The sequence below is a fragment of the Hyperolius riggenbachi genome, chromosome 5 (assembly GCF_040937935.1).
Source record: "Hyperolius riggenbachi isolate aHypRig1 chromosome 5, aHypRig1.pri, whole genome shotgun sequence".
NCBI lineage: Eukaryota > Metazoa > Chordata > Amphibia > Anura > Hyperoliidae > Hyperolius > Hyperolius riggenbachi.
This window is the reverse complement of record NC_090650.1, coordinates 157,454,533-157,473,146: the sequence shown is the minus strand read 5'-3', so window position 1 is coordinate 157,473,146 and position 18,614 is coordinate 157,454,533. Positions and strand designations below refer to the sequence as shown.

The window sequence follows — 18,614 nt, the reverse complement described above, 5'->3', positions numbered from 1 at the left end:
CCCAGCCTGCTCCTCCGTCAGCTGGTGGACTACAAGTCCCAGCCTGCCCCTTCTCCTCCTTCTGGGGTACTACAAGACCCAGCCGACCCTTCCTCCTTCTGGAGGACCACAAGACCCAGCCTTCCCCTCCTCCTGCTGGGGGACCACAAGACCAAGCCTTCCCCTCCTCCTGCTGAGGGACTACAAGACCCAGCCTACCCTTCCTCCTTCTGGGGGACCACAAGACCCAGCCTGCACCTCCTCTTGCTGAGGGACTACAAGATCCAGCCTTCCCTTCCTCCTCCTGGGGGACCACAAGACCCAGCCTGCTCCTCCTCCTGCTGAGGGACTACAAGACACAGCCTGCCCCTCCTCCTGTTGGGGGATTACAATACCCAGCATCATTCCCCTACAACTACTGGGGGACTACAAGCCCCAGCCTGCCTTCCTCCTGCTGGGGGTCTACAGGACCCAGCCTACCCCCACCACCTGATGGTGGACTACAAGTCCCAGCCTACCCCTTCTCCTGCTAGGGGACTACAAGTCCCAGCCTTCCCCTTATCCTCCTCCTTGGGTACTACAAGACCCAGACTACCCTTCCTCCTTCTGGAGGACCACAAGTCCCAGCCTACCACTTCTCCAGCTAGGGGACTACAAGTCCCAGCCTGCCCCTTTTCCTGCTAGGGGACTACAAGTCCCAGCCTACCCCCACCTCCTGCTGGTGGACTACAAGTCCCAGCCCACCCCTTCTCCTGCTAGAGGACTACAAGTCCCAGCCTACACCCACCTCCTGCTGGTGGACTACAAGTCCCAGCCCCCCCCCCCTTCTCCTGCTAGGGGACTACAAGTCCCAGCCTACCCTCACCTTCTGCTGGTGGACTTCAAGTCCCAGCCCACCCCTTCTCCTGATAGGGGACTACAAGTCCCAGCCTGCCCCTCCTCCTGTTAGGGGACTACAATTCCCAGGCTACTCCTCTTGCTAGGGGAGCACAAAACCCAGCCTGACCCTCCCCCCCTCTCCTTGCATTTCAATGCACAGAGAAACAGTTTACACTGCTTTTCCATGCATTGGAATGCAAGGATTAGGGGGGCAGACACTGAATGGAGAGGAACTTTCAAGTGATGTGCATTGCTCATCTCTGCTTTTATCAGCTTTCAAGAGAGGTGTAATGTGAGTGTGGTATGACAAACTCAGTCTGGAGCAGCACATAAGTAAAAGTACACTGACCGCTCTGATAAAAGCAGATAAGAGCAGAGGAGAGGTAGCACTGGACCAGATATACCAGAGAGTACTCTGCTTTTGAAATGTGAGGAGGAATGGGACAGACTTCGTAGAGCAGAGCTGAAAGCCCCTGCTTTTTTTTTTTCTTCTCCCCCTAACAGAGCTACTTGTGACGTTTTACACGCCACTACCCATGAGGCAATTCGGCTAGGGGCTAATTAAAGTGGTCTGAAATGCGTACATAACATTCAATAAACCAGTGTAAGTTACCTGGTAACATCCTTTTAACTAACCTCCAGGACAGGTCCACCATGAGACGACATAGGCTCCTCCCAGGAACAGGAAACGCCCAGATAGAGCACTCTATATAAATTTTAATCCAACCCCTCGAACACCAGTCAACCACAAGAACTGTTAACCTAAAAAGGGATGTCATACATAATAACATACACATATGCATATACCCTTATTAGGGTGGGTTACGGACCTGTCCTGGAGGTTACTAAAGAGGATGTTACCAGGTAACTAACACTGGTTTTTCCATTAACCTCCAGGACAGGTCCACATGAGAAGAGGAGCAAGAATCTTACCAATTTAGGGTGGGCCGACTGCCTGCAGAACTTTTCTCCCAAATGATTGTTGTCTTGCAGACATCAGATTCACCTTGTAGTGCCTTGAGAAGGTGCCTAGACTTTTCCATGTGGCTGCTCTGCAAATCTCTGGCATAGCACCCGCTCTGTAAGCCCATGAAGTGGCAGCTGCCCTAGTTGAATGAGCCTTAACTATCTGTCAGAGTAGCACCTGTAAGTTTACAGGATTCCTCTATACAACATTTTATCCATTTGGCTACTGTTCTTATTGACATTTTCATACCCTTTGTAGCACCTGAGGTGTTGATAAACAGAGCTCTTGATATAAGGCATCTTCTGACATCCAACCCTGGCTCTTCATTAAACGATGGTAACACAATCTCCTGTGATCTCTGGAAAGTTGTGGCCACTTTAGGAAGGAACTCTTCACAAGTCTTCAATATCACCTTATCTTTGAATATAATACAAAAAGGTTCATCGCAACATAAAGCTTCTAACTCGCTCACACATCTAGCTGAAGTAATTGCTATTAGAAAGATAATTTTGTAAGTAATTTTAAAGAAATCTATGATATCGGTTCAAAATGGTCTCCTTTTAATACCTTCAGAACTAAAGATAAATCCCAACTGGGAACTTTTCTATTTATGTTTCTTCCTTTCTACAGATTTGAAAAACTGGATGATAAGGGGGTCCCTTGCTAACCTTACATCCAGGAAGGTAGATATTGCTGCCACCTGTACCTTCAAAGTACTTAGAGCAATACTCTTTTCTACACCATCTTGTAGAAATTCTAACACTGTCGGTATTAATCCACCTGTAAAACCCGACTCCTGCCGCCACATATTAAACGTCTTCCAATATTTTAGATATATTTTTCTCGTCACTTTCTTTCTGCAGTCCAATAATGTATTGATGACTCTTTCTGAAACTCCTTTCCTTTTTAGAGGAGACCTCTCAGAAGCCAGGCAGACAGGTTTAGATTTGGTATGGAGTTTCCACTTCTTCCTGATACCTGTGATAGAATATACCAGTGAGGAAGTCTCACTGGACCCTCCAGCCTCATCTTTAGTAAAATTGGATACCAGCTTCTTCCTGGCCAATCTGGAACTATCATGATTACTGTAACATTGGTCTGTATCAGTTTTTGTAATACTCGAGGAATTAGTTGTATTGGTGGAAATGCATACCCTCTCTTGAAGGTCCACTTCTGACTGAGTGCATCCACTGCTTCCGCTCCCTCGTTCGGATTCAAGGAGTAAAACCTTCTGCACTTTGTATTCCATCTGTTTGCAAACATGTCTAATTGAGGGCGACCCCATCGTTTGACTAGACTCTTGAATACCTTGTTTGATATTTCCTTCTCTGAATTTGATAGTCTGTGTCTGCTTAGAAAGTCTGCCATATTGTTCAGAGATCCTTTCAGATGGATTGCCAATAATGACAGGAAGTTTTATTCTGCTATTGTTAATATTTCCATCGCTAGGTCCATCAGTTTTCTTGACCTTGTTCCCAACTGGTGATTTATATAGGCCACTGCTGTGGTGTTGTCTGTTCTGACTTGAACATGGTGACCTTTTAGTAACTGTAAATCCTGTATCAGTGCTTCCTTTATAGCTCTTAGTTCTCTGTAATTTGATGATTTACTTCTCATCTCCCTTGACCAGAGGCCCTGAAACATTTTTCCTGTCGTGACAAGCTTTTGCGCTGGGTTTGTCCATAGTCTGCCCTCGGTGAGAACTTTTTCTGATAGCCACTACTCTAGGGACTTCAACACTGTTCCCGGACATATCACCGGTCTTTCTAAAAAGTCTAGTCTTTTGTTCCAGACCTCCATCATCCAACCTTGGATGTGTCTTGTGTGCATCATTGCCCACTGGATAGTTGGTGATGTTGAAGTTAGGAATCCTAACACCTTCATGACCACCCTTATCGTCAGTCTTGAAACTCTTATGCAACCCTGTATCATTGCCTTCAACTTTGTTATCTTTTCCCTTGTTAAGTACATTCTCTCTGTCTCTGAATCGATTAGGACCCCTAAGAACTGAATCTTCGACGCCAGTTGTAGGACTGACTTGTCCCAATTTATGATCCAACCGAGGATCTGTAACTGATCTAGTACTTTCTTTGTGTCTTCCTCTGCCTGTTGGTATGAATCTGCGACTACTAATAGAATCTAAGTAGGGAATCTCAAGAATTCCCTTTGTATGATAGAACTTTATCACTTCCGCCATTACCTTCGAGAAGATGCGTGGTGCTGTCGATAGTCCCAAAGGAAGGACATTTAATTGGAAGTGTTGAACTGTCTTTTTCTCTTTCACTGCAAATCTGAGGAACTTTTGTGATGATTCTCTTATTGGGATATGCCAATAGGCATCCCTCAAGTCTATGTTTGTCATCATGCAGTTGGGGGTTACCAAGTTTCTCACAGAGAATATCGATTCCATCCTGAATCTTTGATAAGATACAAAGGGGTTTAACGGCTTTAAGTTCAGGATTAACCTGAATTTTCCCGTCGGTTTCTTTACCATAAAAATCGTCGAATAAAAATCTCTGTGTACCTGATTGAGCGGAACCGGCACAATAACGTTCTCTTCTACCATACAGCTTATGATGTGTTGCAAGGCTATCCTTTTCTCCTTGTCTCTTGGTAGAGGAGTAGTGATAAATAGCTTCCCTGGAAGAGACTAAAATTGAATTTTGTACCCCTGACTTACAAGATTAAGGATGAAACCGCTTTTGCTTATCTTTGCCCATTGGAAATAAAATACTGTTAGACGACCCCCAACTTTTTCTTTGGCGTCACTTCTTGATTGTCTTGGTTCTGAAAAAGAAAACTCTTCTTCGTTCCCTCTCTATTAATGGCCCAAAGTTTCCTCTTCTGCTAAGGCCTTTCCTTGTTCTCCTGCCTATTCCTTCTAAAGAACCTCTTGTTCTGGATAAACTTATTTTTCTTTGGAAATCCCTTCTATCAGAAGTTCTTTCTAATATTTCATCTAATTGTGTTCCGAACAGTAATTCACCATCAAAAGGTAGATTACATACTCTTGTTTTTGAGGCTTGACTGCAATCCCAGTTCTTTATCCATAAATTACGTCTTGCTGTATTAATCAATGCAGAAGTTCTCGCATTAACGCTAATATTCTCTGCTGCAGCGTCAGTTATATAGTCTGTAGCCTTGGATACCACCTCTAAGGATTCCAAAATTTCTTCCTTAGAAGCTCCTTTCTCCACTTTCTTTACCTATAGAGCTAATACCCTTGCTACACATGTTGCAGCTGCTGGTCGAAAATTTGCCCCTGCTGAAGTCCAGGCCTTCTTAAAGAGACTCTGTAACAAATTGTTTATCTTTATTTCTTCTATGCTATAAGTTCCTATGCCTTTTCTAATGTGGTCTGGCTTACTGCAGCTTTTCCTAATTGCACAGTAGCTGTGTTATCTCTGTTATATGATCTAATCTTCTCTCTACAGTCGGCACAGTCAGGCTGAGGCAGTCAGACTGGAATGTGCAGGGCTGCTTGTGATTAGCTAGAAGCTGTACACACCCCCTGAAGGCTCTGTGTGACTAACACACTCTGCTTAGCTGAGCCTATTAGAAGCTGGTTAGTTTGTTTGTAAACACTGCCTAAAACTGGCAATTACAAGCCAGGTTTGCAGCAGAGAATGGCAGAAACAGCACAGAGGGGACCAGGAGCACATAATGAATAGAATGGTATGCTTTTTATTGTAAGAATTTCAGAGTACAGATTCTCTTTAAGGGTAAATTCTACCTTCTTATCTTGTGGATCCTTAAGGTATCCTAGATCTTCAAAGACTAATTCATTGTCCTTATTAACCTGAGAAAATGCTGCGTCAAGCCTGGGACATCTATCCCAATTTTTAACATCTGCCTCAGTAAAGGGAAATCTCTTCATAAATCCTTTTGACATAAATAACTTTGTTGGGATACTTCCATTGACTTAATATAGTATTTTTCGTAGACCTATGTATAGGGAATGTCAGAGGTTCAACTGGTTCCATTCCCTGATACAATTTATCATGTATAGACATTTATTCTGTTCAATTTTTAGGGTATTATTAATTGCCAAAATAAGCTGTTCAGTTTCATCAGCTGGGAATCTAAACCTGGAAATGTTCTTAGCGCCTGACTGGCTCTCCATACTCTTAACTGAAGAAGCATCAGACTCCTCATCATCATTATCTTCTTCCCCTTCCATCTCCTCTTCTTCAGAGGAAGATACAATATGTCTTTTAGTAGACGATTTATTCTTAGGCTTAGTAGGTTGTTCAGGCTGAGACTCTTCAGTATTCGGTATAGAGGCTACAGCTGCAGCCGCACTCGTACTAGCATTAGCTGCATCCGTTGCTGGGGTCATAGCAGAGGAAAAACTTCTCTTAAAGACTTAATTGTTTCAGCCATTTCCACTTTAACTGCTGACATAATCTCTTCTTTTAACCCCCCCCCTGACTGTTATTGAATTAATTTTACAAAACAGGGTTGGCAAAACTGCTTAGTATAAGTATGGGCCAACTTCGTATCACAGAGTGGGCACCGCCTCCTTGGCCTTGAAGGGTCAGTAGACTCTGCGCCTTATAACAAACAACAACAAAAGATAGTGTCACCAGTCTTACTAATAGGTAGAACAGACCTGGTGAACATCTGTCGAAAAGTGATAAAGTCAGCCCCAACATAAGTAGGTAAGAACATGTATATAATAATATAATATACATATGATCTAAACTGAGGTAAAAAAGCAGGACTGAAATAAGATAACCCACAACTGAACTCATATAGTAGGAAACATTTCAGTTCAAGAATAAATCATTCTATAATTTATACATATTGGCCCCCCAGCATATACCTCCTATACTATATAAGAGATATAACTTTTCAAACTACACCGACCTCAGAACAGACGATAATATATACTCTTAGCCATGTTCTGAATAAATACAGACCTCAGATCAGACGGTAAGCAGGCAATAGTATACTGACAGTCACTGTTTAAATAACAGACCTCAGTACAGACGCGGCATAAGGCGTACGGCTCATACCATAAAGGTCCCCAAGCCTCCGCCGATCTTACCTTTCCTGGTTCCTGCTTAGCGTCCATCCCGCTCCGCTTACAACACGAAATGCCGAGCCACGCGGGTTTCCGGCGTCTCTTCACCAGCGCGACCGGAAGTGACGCTACGCAAGGGCGGAAGTGCATCATCGGAGCGCCGCCATTGAGGGCAAAGCACCAACCATCCCTCCGGAGGCCTGCGTGATTCTCCCACATCACTTCCGGCGCGCCAATAGCCTCCGCCATAATGGGAATCAGACGCCGCGCGCGTCCTCCGGATCCACCACATCTCGGGCAGCCAGGACAGCGTCTAGTAGAAGGTAACAGCTTTTCTCCCACCGGACCCAAAAAACCTCTCCAGGCAGGTGCACCATGTGTCACCAACCAGGTCCCTGACACACCTGGCCAGACGGACCGGCGAGCGACTAGAGCACCCTAGTTCCCTGGAACAGGAAACGTCAACTGGTGTTCGAGGGGTTGGATTAAAATTTATAGAGTGCTCTATCTGTACGTTTCCTTTTCCTGGGAGGAGCCTATGTCGTCTCATGGTGGACCTGTCCTGGAGACTAATGGAAAAAAATGTGTTTTCCTACTTTTTATTACTCATACAGTTATCATATTTGCTTTTCTACATAAGTAATATTGTCTGTTTACAAATTACAAGTTTCCAAAGTGTAGTTTATCGTACCCTCAAAGATGGCATTGCATTTAATTCAAATTGCTTTTTATTATATATTATCTTCAATTGAGCTTCTCTGAACTGTGTGTGTCTGAAGCACTGAGAGTTCCATTTCACTTGTTAGACTGTGTTTAAACACATTTTACCAACATCGGAATGCAAACATAGATACTGCTATCTACAGTTTGGATGCGGATTGAAGCTGAATTGCAGGACAAAGTGCTTTTGTTTAACGATTTCAGTGATGCTCTGCTAAAAAAAAAAAAAATCTGGATAGTAGAGTTCAAGCTGTGAGGAATCTTTTAGAGGCAAGTAGAAATGCTGGCTTTCAGACCACTTTAATATACAGCCGCGGATGTAGGCTCCAGGTGGGCGTGCCTTCACCCTTCAAAGGGGAAAAAACAACATCATTTGGATTCAAATGGAAATAAAAGCCAGTGTTTTTTCCTACAAAATGGATGTTCTTTATACACTGGCGGTAATCACTTAAAGACCTTACAGTTCCTTTTTAATATTTTCCATATAATATGGTGCTCCAATGAGAAAGGTGTTTGCACCATCAGCTGAGAGGAGGAGACATGCAAGAGCGCAGTCATGTAAATTAAACAGGACGGACCATTCTGAACTTTGAATTGGCCACTCTTGGTTCTCGTCAGAATTGGCATTCACAGAATGAGGAAATTCGAAAAAGAAGCTATGAAGGGGAATTATTTTATTATGTGAAAAGGTGGTTTTTCCCTTAGGCTCCTTTCACACTTGCTGTGGTGCAATTGTTATAGATTACATCCCAAAGGTACTGAAAGGTCGCACCACAGACCATACTGTGAGGCATACTTTCCAATGAAAGTATGCCTCACTTCTGGGTTTACCGCACACACTTCAGTTTTACAACAAGACCTGCTCAGTGTTCAATGTGATAGCCACATATAGTTATCAATACTTCTGCAACAGGATATGGCATTTTTGGGTGGCATAAGTTTAAAAGGGGCCTAAGGTTAAATACTTGCCAGCAAAGGCAAGTAAGCAAGAGAAATATAGGTATCTGGGTAATTTAGTGGATAGCACTCTTGCCTTGCAGCGTTGGGTCCCAGGTTTAAATTTCAGTCAGGGCACTATCTGCATGGAATATGTATGTTACCCCGTGTCTGCGTGGGTCCTCTGGGCATTCCAGTTTTCTTCCACATCCCAAGAAACATACAGATATGTTAAATGGTTTCGCCCCTATACTGGCCCTAGACCATGTCCTAAATTTAGCAGGAATTAGCATGTGAGCTTTCTCAGAGGGACAACTAGTGAGAAGACTTTAAACTCTGTTAAAAGTGCCACGGAAGCACAGTGCTGGACCTCTCAACGCAGCCTGAAGCACCTGCTTCAGACTGTGTCAACCTGGGAGTGGCGGGGACCGGTGTGCCCAAAAGAAGTGGGTGGGCTAACATTATTCCTCCCCACACAGATCAGTAAGCCAGCTGCTGGAGTGGGTGCATCGCATGGAGCGAGCCTGTGAATTACAAACCGCAGTGCTGCGCAATACTCTACGGGGGGACAGGAGGGGGGCCCATGGAGAGGAGCATACGAATGATCCACTGATACGAACGAGAAGTATATACTGTCATGTGATGTCAGGGACTCCCTTTGTGTCTTCTTCCGCCTCATCCTGAGTCCAGAGTATAATTCAGCAGTAAGCTACTCACCTCTCCGCCAGAGTCCATTGCCGTGCGACTTTACTCTCTGCTCACAGCTCACTTCAGCATCCACCATCACCTACAGCATGATGTGTGTAATTAAATGTCATGCAGGAGCAAATGCCGTGCACTAGAGTGAAATGTAAGCGGAGAGGAATGTCACACGTTGATAGACTCCGTCGGAAAGGGGAGTAGTTTACAGTTGCACTGTACTCTTGGCTCACAAAGCACAGGATGGGGGCAGCAGGAGGCAGCAGATACAGACTATGGGGGCACAATGAGACACACGGAGACATGAAGGAGGAATGGGCTCAAAGCCCCAGGGAGACACAATAAGGAGGCACAAGGAAGCACAAAAGGGGACAAGAGGAGGTAAAGAGAGGGAAACAGTGGAGCAGATGTGGCACAGAGAGGGAAACTGGATGCACACAGGGGCAGAGGTGGACACTAAAGGCAAAGTGGGCACAGAGACAAGGGACAGAGGTGGAACAGCATTCAGACTTAAAGTGTACCAGAGCTGAGCAAATATAAAGGTTTTATACATACCTGGGGCTTCCTCCAGCCCCATGCGCACGGATCGCTCCCACGCCGTCGTCCTCTGACTTTTCCCTCTCTGGTACCAGGTCCCGTAACTTCAGACAGTCACAGCCAGCCTGCTCAAAAGAAGTGCGCCCTCTAAGTATCTCTCCAGCAGCCGGTGCAGTGGAAGTGATCCATGTGCTTGGGGCTGGAGGAAGCCCCAGGTAGGTATAAAACTTTTATATTTGCTCAGCTCTGGTTTCTTTTAAGAATGAATTCAAGTTATGAACAAACCCAGATTCCTTATCTCGTTTGTAACTGGGGACTACCTGTCTTACATAATCTATATATATAAAATGGTGTGTGCGTGCGAGTGTCAATCACTCGAAACCGGCTTGACCGATTTGAACAAAACTTGGTATATAGAGCCCTTACTACCTGGGATGATATGGGTCTCGTGTCCCCCCTGCTCACCTGGACAGAGCTACAAACAGCAAATCAGATTTCACCCATTCATGTTCATGGGAAAAATGTAAAAGGCTGCCATTCTCACAGTAATCAAGCCAGAGTCCCCACACTTCGCACAGTTGGTCACTTGGTGACCGAGGTTACAAATCCAGGAAAAGTGGGCGGAGCATAAAACAGCCAATCAAATTTCAGCCATTCATTTTTAATGGAAAAATGTAAACTGCAGCCATTCTTAGACTGTTAATGGCAGGGTTCTCAAACTTGGCATAGTTGGTCACTGGGTGACTGGGATTAATATTCAGGAAAGTGGGTGGAGCGTACAACCGCCAATCAAAATTCACCTATTGATTTTTAAGGAGAATATTTAAACTGCTGCCATTCTTGCACTGTTTATGGCAGAGGCTTTAAACTTGCGACAGTCGGTCATTTAGTGACTGGGGTCCAAATTCACTAAAGGGGGCAGCACCACAAACAGCCAATCAGATTTCTGTGCTGGATAAACTGCTTCCATTCACACATTTTTGATGCGAGCAACCTGAAAGCTTACAAACTTGGTCATTGAGGGACTGTGTCAAGGTTACAAAAAGTGGGCGGAGTCAAAAACAAATTTCACTGGTCAAATATTAACTGCAGCCATTCTTAGGGCCCTTTCACACCAGAGGGCTTTTTCGGCGTTTTAACGCCACGGCCGAAGTTGGCGTTTTCCTAGGTAAAAGAAAGTCCATAGACTTTCATTTTACCATTCACACTAAACGCCGCGTTTTGGAGCGTTGCGTTTCAACGCTCCCAGGCGCTTTTTCTGGGCCTACCGCGGCGTTTCTCATTACAATTGATTGTAATGTATAGGCGTTAAAACGCCTTCAAAACGCCTGCAGCCAAAACGCAGCGTTTTAGCCTTTCACTGCTACCTGTAGTGTGAAAGAGCCCTTACACTGTTAATGGCAGGGTTCTCAAACTTTGCACAGTTGGTCACTGGGTGACTGGGATTAATATTCAGGAAAATGGGTGGAGCCTACAACAGCCAATCAAAATTCACCCGTTGATTTTCAAGGGGAATATTCAAATTGCTGCCATTTTTAAACTGTTAATAGCAGATGCCTCAAACCTGGTACAGTTGGTCACTGGGTGACTAGGGTTCAAATTCAGAAAGGGGGCGGAGCCACAAACAGCCAATCATATTTGACTAATTTCAATGGGAATGTACAAATTACTGATACCAAGAACACCAAAGCTCATAAACTTGGTAATTAAGTGACTGTATGTCAAGGTTAGAAAAAGTGGGCAGTACCAACAATTAAATTTTTTTCATGGGAAAATATAAACTGCAAACATTATTACACTGTTAATGGCAGGGTTCCCAAACGTGACACAGTTGGCCACTGGGTGACTGGGATTAATATTTAGAAAGCGGGTGGAGACTACAACAGCCAATCAAAATTCACCTATTGATTTTTAAGGGGAATATTTACATTGCTACAATTCTTACCCTGTTAATGGCAGGGGCCTCAAACCTGATACAGTCAGTCATTGTCTGACTGGAGTCCAAATTCACTACAGGGGGTGGAGCCACAAACAGCCAATCAGATTTGTTAGATTGATTTCAGCCATTCTGTTATTGGCAGGGCTCTCAAACTTGACACAGGTGGTCACTTGATGACTGGGATTAATATTCAGGAAAGTGGGTGAAGTCTACAACAGTCAATCAAAATTCACCTATTGATTTTCAATAGGAATATGTACTTTGCTGCCATTCTTACACTCTTAATGGCAGATGCCTCATATCTGGTACAGTCAGTCGCTGGGAGATTGGGGTTTAAATTCTGAAAAGGGGGTGGGCTACACACAGCCAATCAGAATTGTTTAATTTCAATGGGAAAACACAACTTATTGATGCCAAGGACTCCAAAGCTCATTAACTTGGCCATTGAGTGACTGTATGTAAAGTTAGAAACAGTGGGCGGAGTCAAAATTAACTAACTTTTTACATGGTAAAATATAAACTGCAGCCATTCTTACACTGTTAATGGCAGGGTTCACAAAATTGACACAGTTGGCCACTGGGTGACTAGGATTAATATTCAGAAAAGTAGGTGGAGCCAACAACAGCCAATTAAAGTTCACCTATTGATTTCCAAGGGGAATATTGAAACTGCTGCCGCTCTTACACTGTTAATGGCAGAGGCCTCAAACCTGCTAGTCCGTCATTAAGAGACTGGGGTTCAAATTCACTAAAGGAGTAGAGCCACAAAAAGCCAGATATCTTTGCTGGATAAACTGCTTCCATACACAAAATGTTGATGCCGGGAATCAGAAAGCTCTCAAACTTGGTCATTGAATGACTGTGTGTCAAGGTTCGAAAAACTTGGTGGAGTCAAAAACAGATTTCCCTGGGAAAATGTAAACTGCAGCCCTTCTTCACTGCTAATGGCAGGGTTCTCAAACTTAGCACAGTTGGTTAGTGGATGACTGGGATTAATAATCAGAAAAGTGGGTGGAGCCTAAATAAGCCAATCAAAATTCACCTGTGGATTTTCAAGGGAAATATTCAAATTGCTACCATTCTTGCACTGTTAATAGCTCCAGCCTCAAACCTGGTACAGTTGGCTATTGGGTCACTGGGGTTCAAATTCAGAAAAGGGGGCAGAGCCACAAACAGCCAATCAGATTTGTTTAATTTGACTAGGGAAATAGAATTTGCGATGCCAAGGACCCGAAAGCTCAAAAACTTGGTCATTGCGTGACTATGTGTCCAGGTTACAAACAGTGGGCAGAGCCAAAAACAAATTTCACTGGGAAAATATAAACTGCAGGCCTTCTTACACTGTTAATGGCAGGGTTCTCAAACTTTGCCCAGCTGGTCACTGGGTAACTGAGATTAATATTCAGGTAAGTGGGTGGAGCCTATAATAAGGAATGATGTGCAATCTTGCGCTAATCACACCAGGCTTGGCTGGGTATATATTGCAGACACTAGCAGCTCCTTGATCCTGGCTGAAGGAATGGCAAAGACTGAAAAACATACAAAAAAGGAGCGCTCCGTAGTGCATTAACATTATTTATTCCTCAGATGCGCAAAGAATTTAAAACACTTACAAGAAAACAATAAGATATAGGCATATCATGGGCAACAGCCCAGTCAGACAATCATGGGTGGCAACCTGTTCCTCCTCTGTGGCCTGCAGTGGATGGATGTCCCAGCTGGTGATGGACACGGGTGCTTTCCCTCTGATGCCCGTGTGCAGTGACTACACAACGCGTTTCGGCGTATCCACGCCTTTGTCAAGTGTGTCACTGCACACAAAGATTATATATAGTGGTTTAAGTGGAGCCTGACCCGGATCTGAATGTATGACAGGTCATACATTCAGATCCGGGTCAGGCTCCACTTAAACCACTATATATAATCTTTGTGTATGAAAGGAAAGAGAGGGGAGGCGGCACTAGTTGCTGGATGGCAACCTATGTGGGGGTCAGTGGTAAAGGCTAACCTGTGCCTCCGGATCACGAACAATACATGCAGTCACTTCGATAGACGATAGATTCCGGGCACCAGTAGCTGCAAATAACCACGTTTATTTCATCCCACAAAGAGACAGACACATGTGCATAGGGCTGGTCTAACAGCCGTTTCACAAGCCCACACGCTTGCTTCCTCAGAGACAATAAGCCCAAATACAATGACACATTATATAGTACACATATCAATCACGGATGCATGTGGCAATTTGGGTCTGAATGAACGCAATGAGTTGCATTGCTTTCTGGATAAGTATTAAGATTGGGGACGTGCTCCCCTCTCTTTCTAAATCTTCTTCTCTTTCCTCCCCCCCCCCCCCTCCGGGCCCCCCCTCCCCTAAAAAACTCCCTCCAGGGCCCTCCCTCCCTCCCTCCCCCCCGATTATCAAGGTACTCTGTGTTGTATGTTTAATGGCACTGTAGGATAGATATATACCTGCAGAAGACCAGGTTTTGTTAACCATGCAGGATCCAAGTATAATGCTCTTACAGCTTTTCCCCTTTAATATGATAATATGCAATTTCTACAGGGGTGTAGAGTCTCTCTTTTTTAAGATGAATTCACTGTTTTTATTATTGTTTTTAATAAATATGCATGTCTTTCTTTTCTTCCTTTCCTCTCTCTTTCTATAGGAGGAGGTGTAGTGCGCCGCCGCCAGACGCGTTCCCCAGGTTACCAGCTGTATGGAACGCGGAAGCTGGTTCGTTGGTACCACCCGGAAGGCTGCACGCATAGTGAGGTCACCTTGCGTATAACGCAGGCGACTACGACTGGAGGAAAACTCCAGGAAGTACCCTCCCCGAAAGGGGTGGACCTTGTATGCGGTGCTCTCCGGGAGGCTCGGGGCGTGCTATCAGAGTGGATGCACGCTCGGCAACGAACCTGTCAGCTGAGTAGTGAGTGGATCCTCACTCTCTCCTCCCTCCTCCTCCCGTATGCACGCAATCAATTGCGGAAATGTATGTGTACTATATAATGTGTCATTGTATTTGGGCTTATTGTCTCGGAGGAAGCAAGCGTGTGGGCTTGTGAAACGGCTGTTAGACCAGCCCTATGCACGTGTCTGTCTCTTTGTGGGATTAAATAAACGTGGTTATTTGCAGCTACTGGTGCCCGGAATCTATCTTCTATCAAAGTGACTATAATCTTTGTGTGCAGTGCAGTGACACACTTGACAAAGGCGTGGATACGCCGAAATGCGTCGTGTAGTCACTGCACACGGGCATCAGAGGGAAAGCACCAGTGTCCATCACCAGCTGGGACATCCATCCACTGCAGGCCACAGAGGAGGAACAGGTTGCCACCCATGATTGTCTGACTGGGCTATTGCCCATGATATGCCTATATCTTATTGTTTTCTTGTAAGGGTTTTAAATTCTTTGCGCATCTGAGGAATAAATAACGTTAATGCACTACGGATTGCTCCTTTTTTGTATGTTTTCCGGAGCCTATAATAGCCAATCAAAATTCACCTGTTGATTTTCAAGGGGAATATTTAAATTGCTGCCATTTTTATACTGTTAATAGCAGATGCCTCAAACCTGCTACAGTTGGGTTCAAATGCTGGAGAGGGGCGGAGTCACAAACAGCCAATCCGATTTGTCTAATTTCTATGGTAATATACAAATTATTGATGCCAAAGACCCCAAAGCTCACAAACTTGGTCATTGAGTCTTTGTGTGTTAGGGTTAGAAAAAGTGGGCAGAGCCAACACCAGCCAAATACATACCCGGGCAACGCTGGGTCATCAGCTAGTGTATTATAACTTTGGGATCAACCGTCTGCCTTTTTACCTTGCTCTGAGGCATGATTGGCTAGAGGGACTGTCCATCTCCTAGGGCTTCACACAGCAGTGTTCACTCTGGACCCACCTGAATAGGCATTGTCGCCAATCATAGCGCAGCCTTACACAATGGCCAATAGCTGCTTGGCTGGCAGGTTCTGTGTGTCATGTGCTCACAGCGCAAGACTTCGTAGCCCTTAGAAGCTGATTGGTGGACTAAGTTTCCTTATGTAGTACACAGAAGGAAAACTTTGCTGTCCACAGCTAATCAGCATTTAATGCTGGCAAGCAGATTGGTACTATTCTTATTAGGGAACCCACTATAGTGTATAATATGTAAACGTGAATATAATAAAATGAACCGGTTTATAGAGCAATCTGTCAATTACATTTATATTTTTCCTATTTGGGTGTTATCACTAATTATTGTGTATTTTTCATGATGAGAACAGATCTGTCAATTTTTGATTAAAATAAAGATGTGCATTCCTTGGTGTCATATGAGCCTAGGAGCTTGTTTTGTTATGTATAGTTTAATGAATATAGTAGGTTACACATTAGGAAAGATAAAACTACCAAAATAAGTTTATTCAGAATATGTTTATGCAAGAATCAAAAACATGTTCAGTAAGAAAAAAAATGGTTTCCGCCCAAAATTGTATAAACATTCTAGATAACCTTGCAAAAATCCAGCCAGTGACATGTAATGATAAAACTGAGTATGTGAAAAACAAGAACATCCGCCAGGAATGTCACCTTTGCTCTGCTCTCTGGTGAGCATTCCAATAAATATTTTGGAAAATTAACATCCTTGGAAACAAGCGTTTACAATCTTTCGTGCAAAAGAACAAGAGGGGGGAAAAAAAAAAAAAAAAAGACCGTGGAATGTAAATACAGTAACTTATCGGGCACTGTATGTAGAGGGACATCAAAACCAAGCCTTGCAGAATATTGCTGATCTTTATAATGTTTTCTCACCTTCTGCAACTCCCCATGGATACTGTCTTCCTCTTACCCTTTTGCCATTCACTTCTATGATTGTATTGCTACCAACCACAGCAAGTGGTAAACGGTCCTTAAAAAAACAAAAAAAACAAACAAAAAAAAAAATCAAAAGCAAGCTACTGGAACCCTACACTTACCAGTAGTTTTCTCACATTATTAAACACACACAGAAAAAACAAAAGTCAAACAAAACATTTTAACTGGAATGAATACCATACTTTTTGGACCTAACACACTCTCACCCAAAAGTGGGGTGAAAAAGTCAGTGCATCTCATGGTCCGAATGTGTTGCCAAGTTCCCCCCCCCCCCCCCCCCTCTGGCTGCCTTTGTTGAAGCATAGCCCCACCTTACTACTGCGCATGAGCAGTGCGCTCCTGGTAACGTGGGTGCACAACCTGTGCCATTGGGACCCCAGAGAGGACCAGAGCTGCAGCGAGGGACACAAATGACTTCTAGGGGCTGGAAGAATCCCCAGCAAAGTAAACTACATTTATTTTGTGGCCTCAAAGTCCTTTGAGTACAAGCTGAAAGCTCAATTCTTCAGGCAAGCCTGTATTCATACCTGGGACATTTTTATGGGTTATTGACCATGACACTAACACCCTCATTAGAACGCTCCACTAGTGTGTTTTATTACTACTGTGTAATGTGGGTACATATTTTGCATCTCTATGTGCAAATTAATTAGCTGGTCTATTCAATTGTGGTTTAACTGTATTCCATCATTATTTATGTAGCTGCATTTAATATGGATTCAGTATTGTACAATCCTATTGTAGATGCTCAAATAAATATAGATTAGGTTAATTGTAACACCATCATCTTCTGTGGTGCTGTACAATAAAGGTACACAACGCAGACAGGTACATGGCAAAATGACAATTGAACAGGTCAGCATTGCACCATACATGAAGGTGGAAAATATGTAACCTCTTTACACATCAGTAATTACACATAAATAGAGGGCTAACTGTCTAAGTAGATGTGGGCAAACTACGGCCTATGGCAAGGTTTCCCAACCCATGTGTCGCGGCACATGATTGTGCAGCCTTGGGTATGCGTCGCACCGAGTCTAAAACATGCAGTGCAAATTGTGGGTGCTGTGCGATAATTCCAAATATTATACATATGTGATGTGTCACGGAGGTCTGAGCAATTGGCTTCAAAAAGGTTGGGAACCACTGACCTATGGGCTATATCTGGCCCGTTCAGTTTGTTAACCTCCCTGGCGGTAAGCCCGAGCTGAGCTTGGGCTATGCCGCGCAGGAGGAGATCTCAGCCATTTTAAGTGCTGTACGCGCAGCTGGCACTTTGCTAGCCACGCGTACAGCTTGATCGCCGCCGCTCTGCGGCGATCGCCCGCACGCAACGGCGGAAGAGGCCCCCCGCCAGAGCCCTGCGCTGCCCGGACCAATGAGTTCCGGGCAGCACTATTGGCTGGATCTGAGGCTCCTGACGTCAGGACGTCGGCTGACGTCCATGACGTCATTCCGATCGTCGCCATGGCGACAGGAGAAGCCAAACAGGGGAGCGCGTTATATACGCGTTCCCCTGTTTGCTATTGTTGCCGGCGACGATCGAACTAGAGGGACACATGCGCCCTCTAGTGGAGTTTCATGTAGCTACCACTCTGGTAGCTTTACATGAAACATAAAAAAAAATTAAAAAAAATTGGATTTCTGCAATTTTTGCAGAAAAAATAAACTGCCAGGGAGGTTAATCTGGCCCACGATGGAACAGAGGCTCAGGAGGCACTAGTCTCAGGGTGCCAAGCTTTGGTGAAAATCTTACATGGTGGTGAAAATCTGACATACAGTGGAGGAAATAATTATTTGACCCCTCACTGATTTTGTAAGTTTGTCCAATGACAAAGAAATGAAAAGTCTCAGAACAGTATCATTTCAATGGTATGTTTATTTTAACAGTGGCAGATAGCACATCAAAAGGAAAATCGAAAAAATAACCTTAAATAAAAGATAGCAACTGATTTGAATTTCAATGAGTGAAATAAGTTTTTGAACCCCTACCAACCATTAAGAGTTCTGGCTCCCACAGAGTGGTTAGACACTTTTACTCAGTTAGTCACCCTCATTAAGGACACCTGTC

General features: G+C 44.2%; 1 protein-coding gene across 1 annotated transcript in view; it reads right to left on the bottom strand.

Annotated features, from left to right (window-relative positions):
- The window catches only part of SEPTIN7 (septin 7), a 184,367-nt gene that overhangs the window by 40,520 nt on the left and 125,233 nt on the right, over window positions 1–18,614 (bottom strand). Inside the window, exon 7 of the mRNA XM_068236394.1 lies at window positions 16,481–16,577. Coding sequence (XP_068092495.1) covers window positions 16,481–16,577 — 97 coding nt within the window. The remainder of the gene's footprint in view (window positions 1–16,480; window positions 16,578–18,614) is intronic.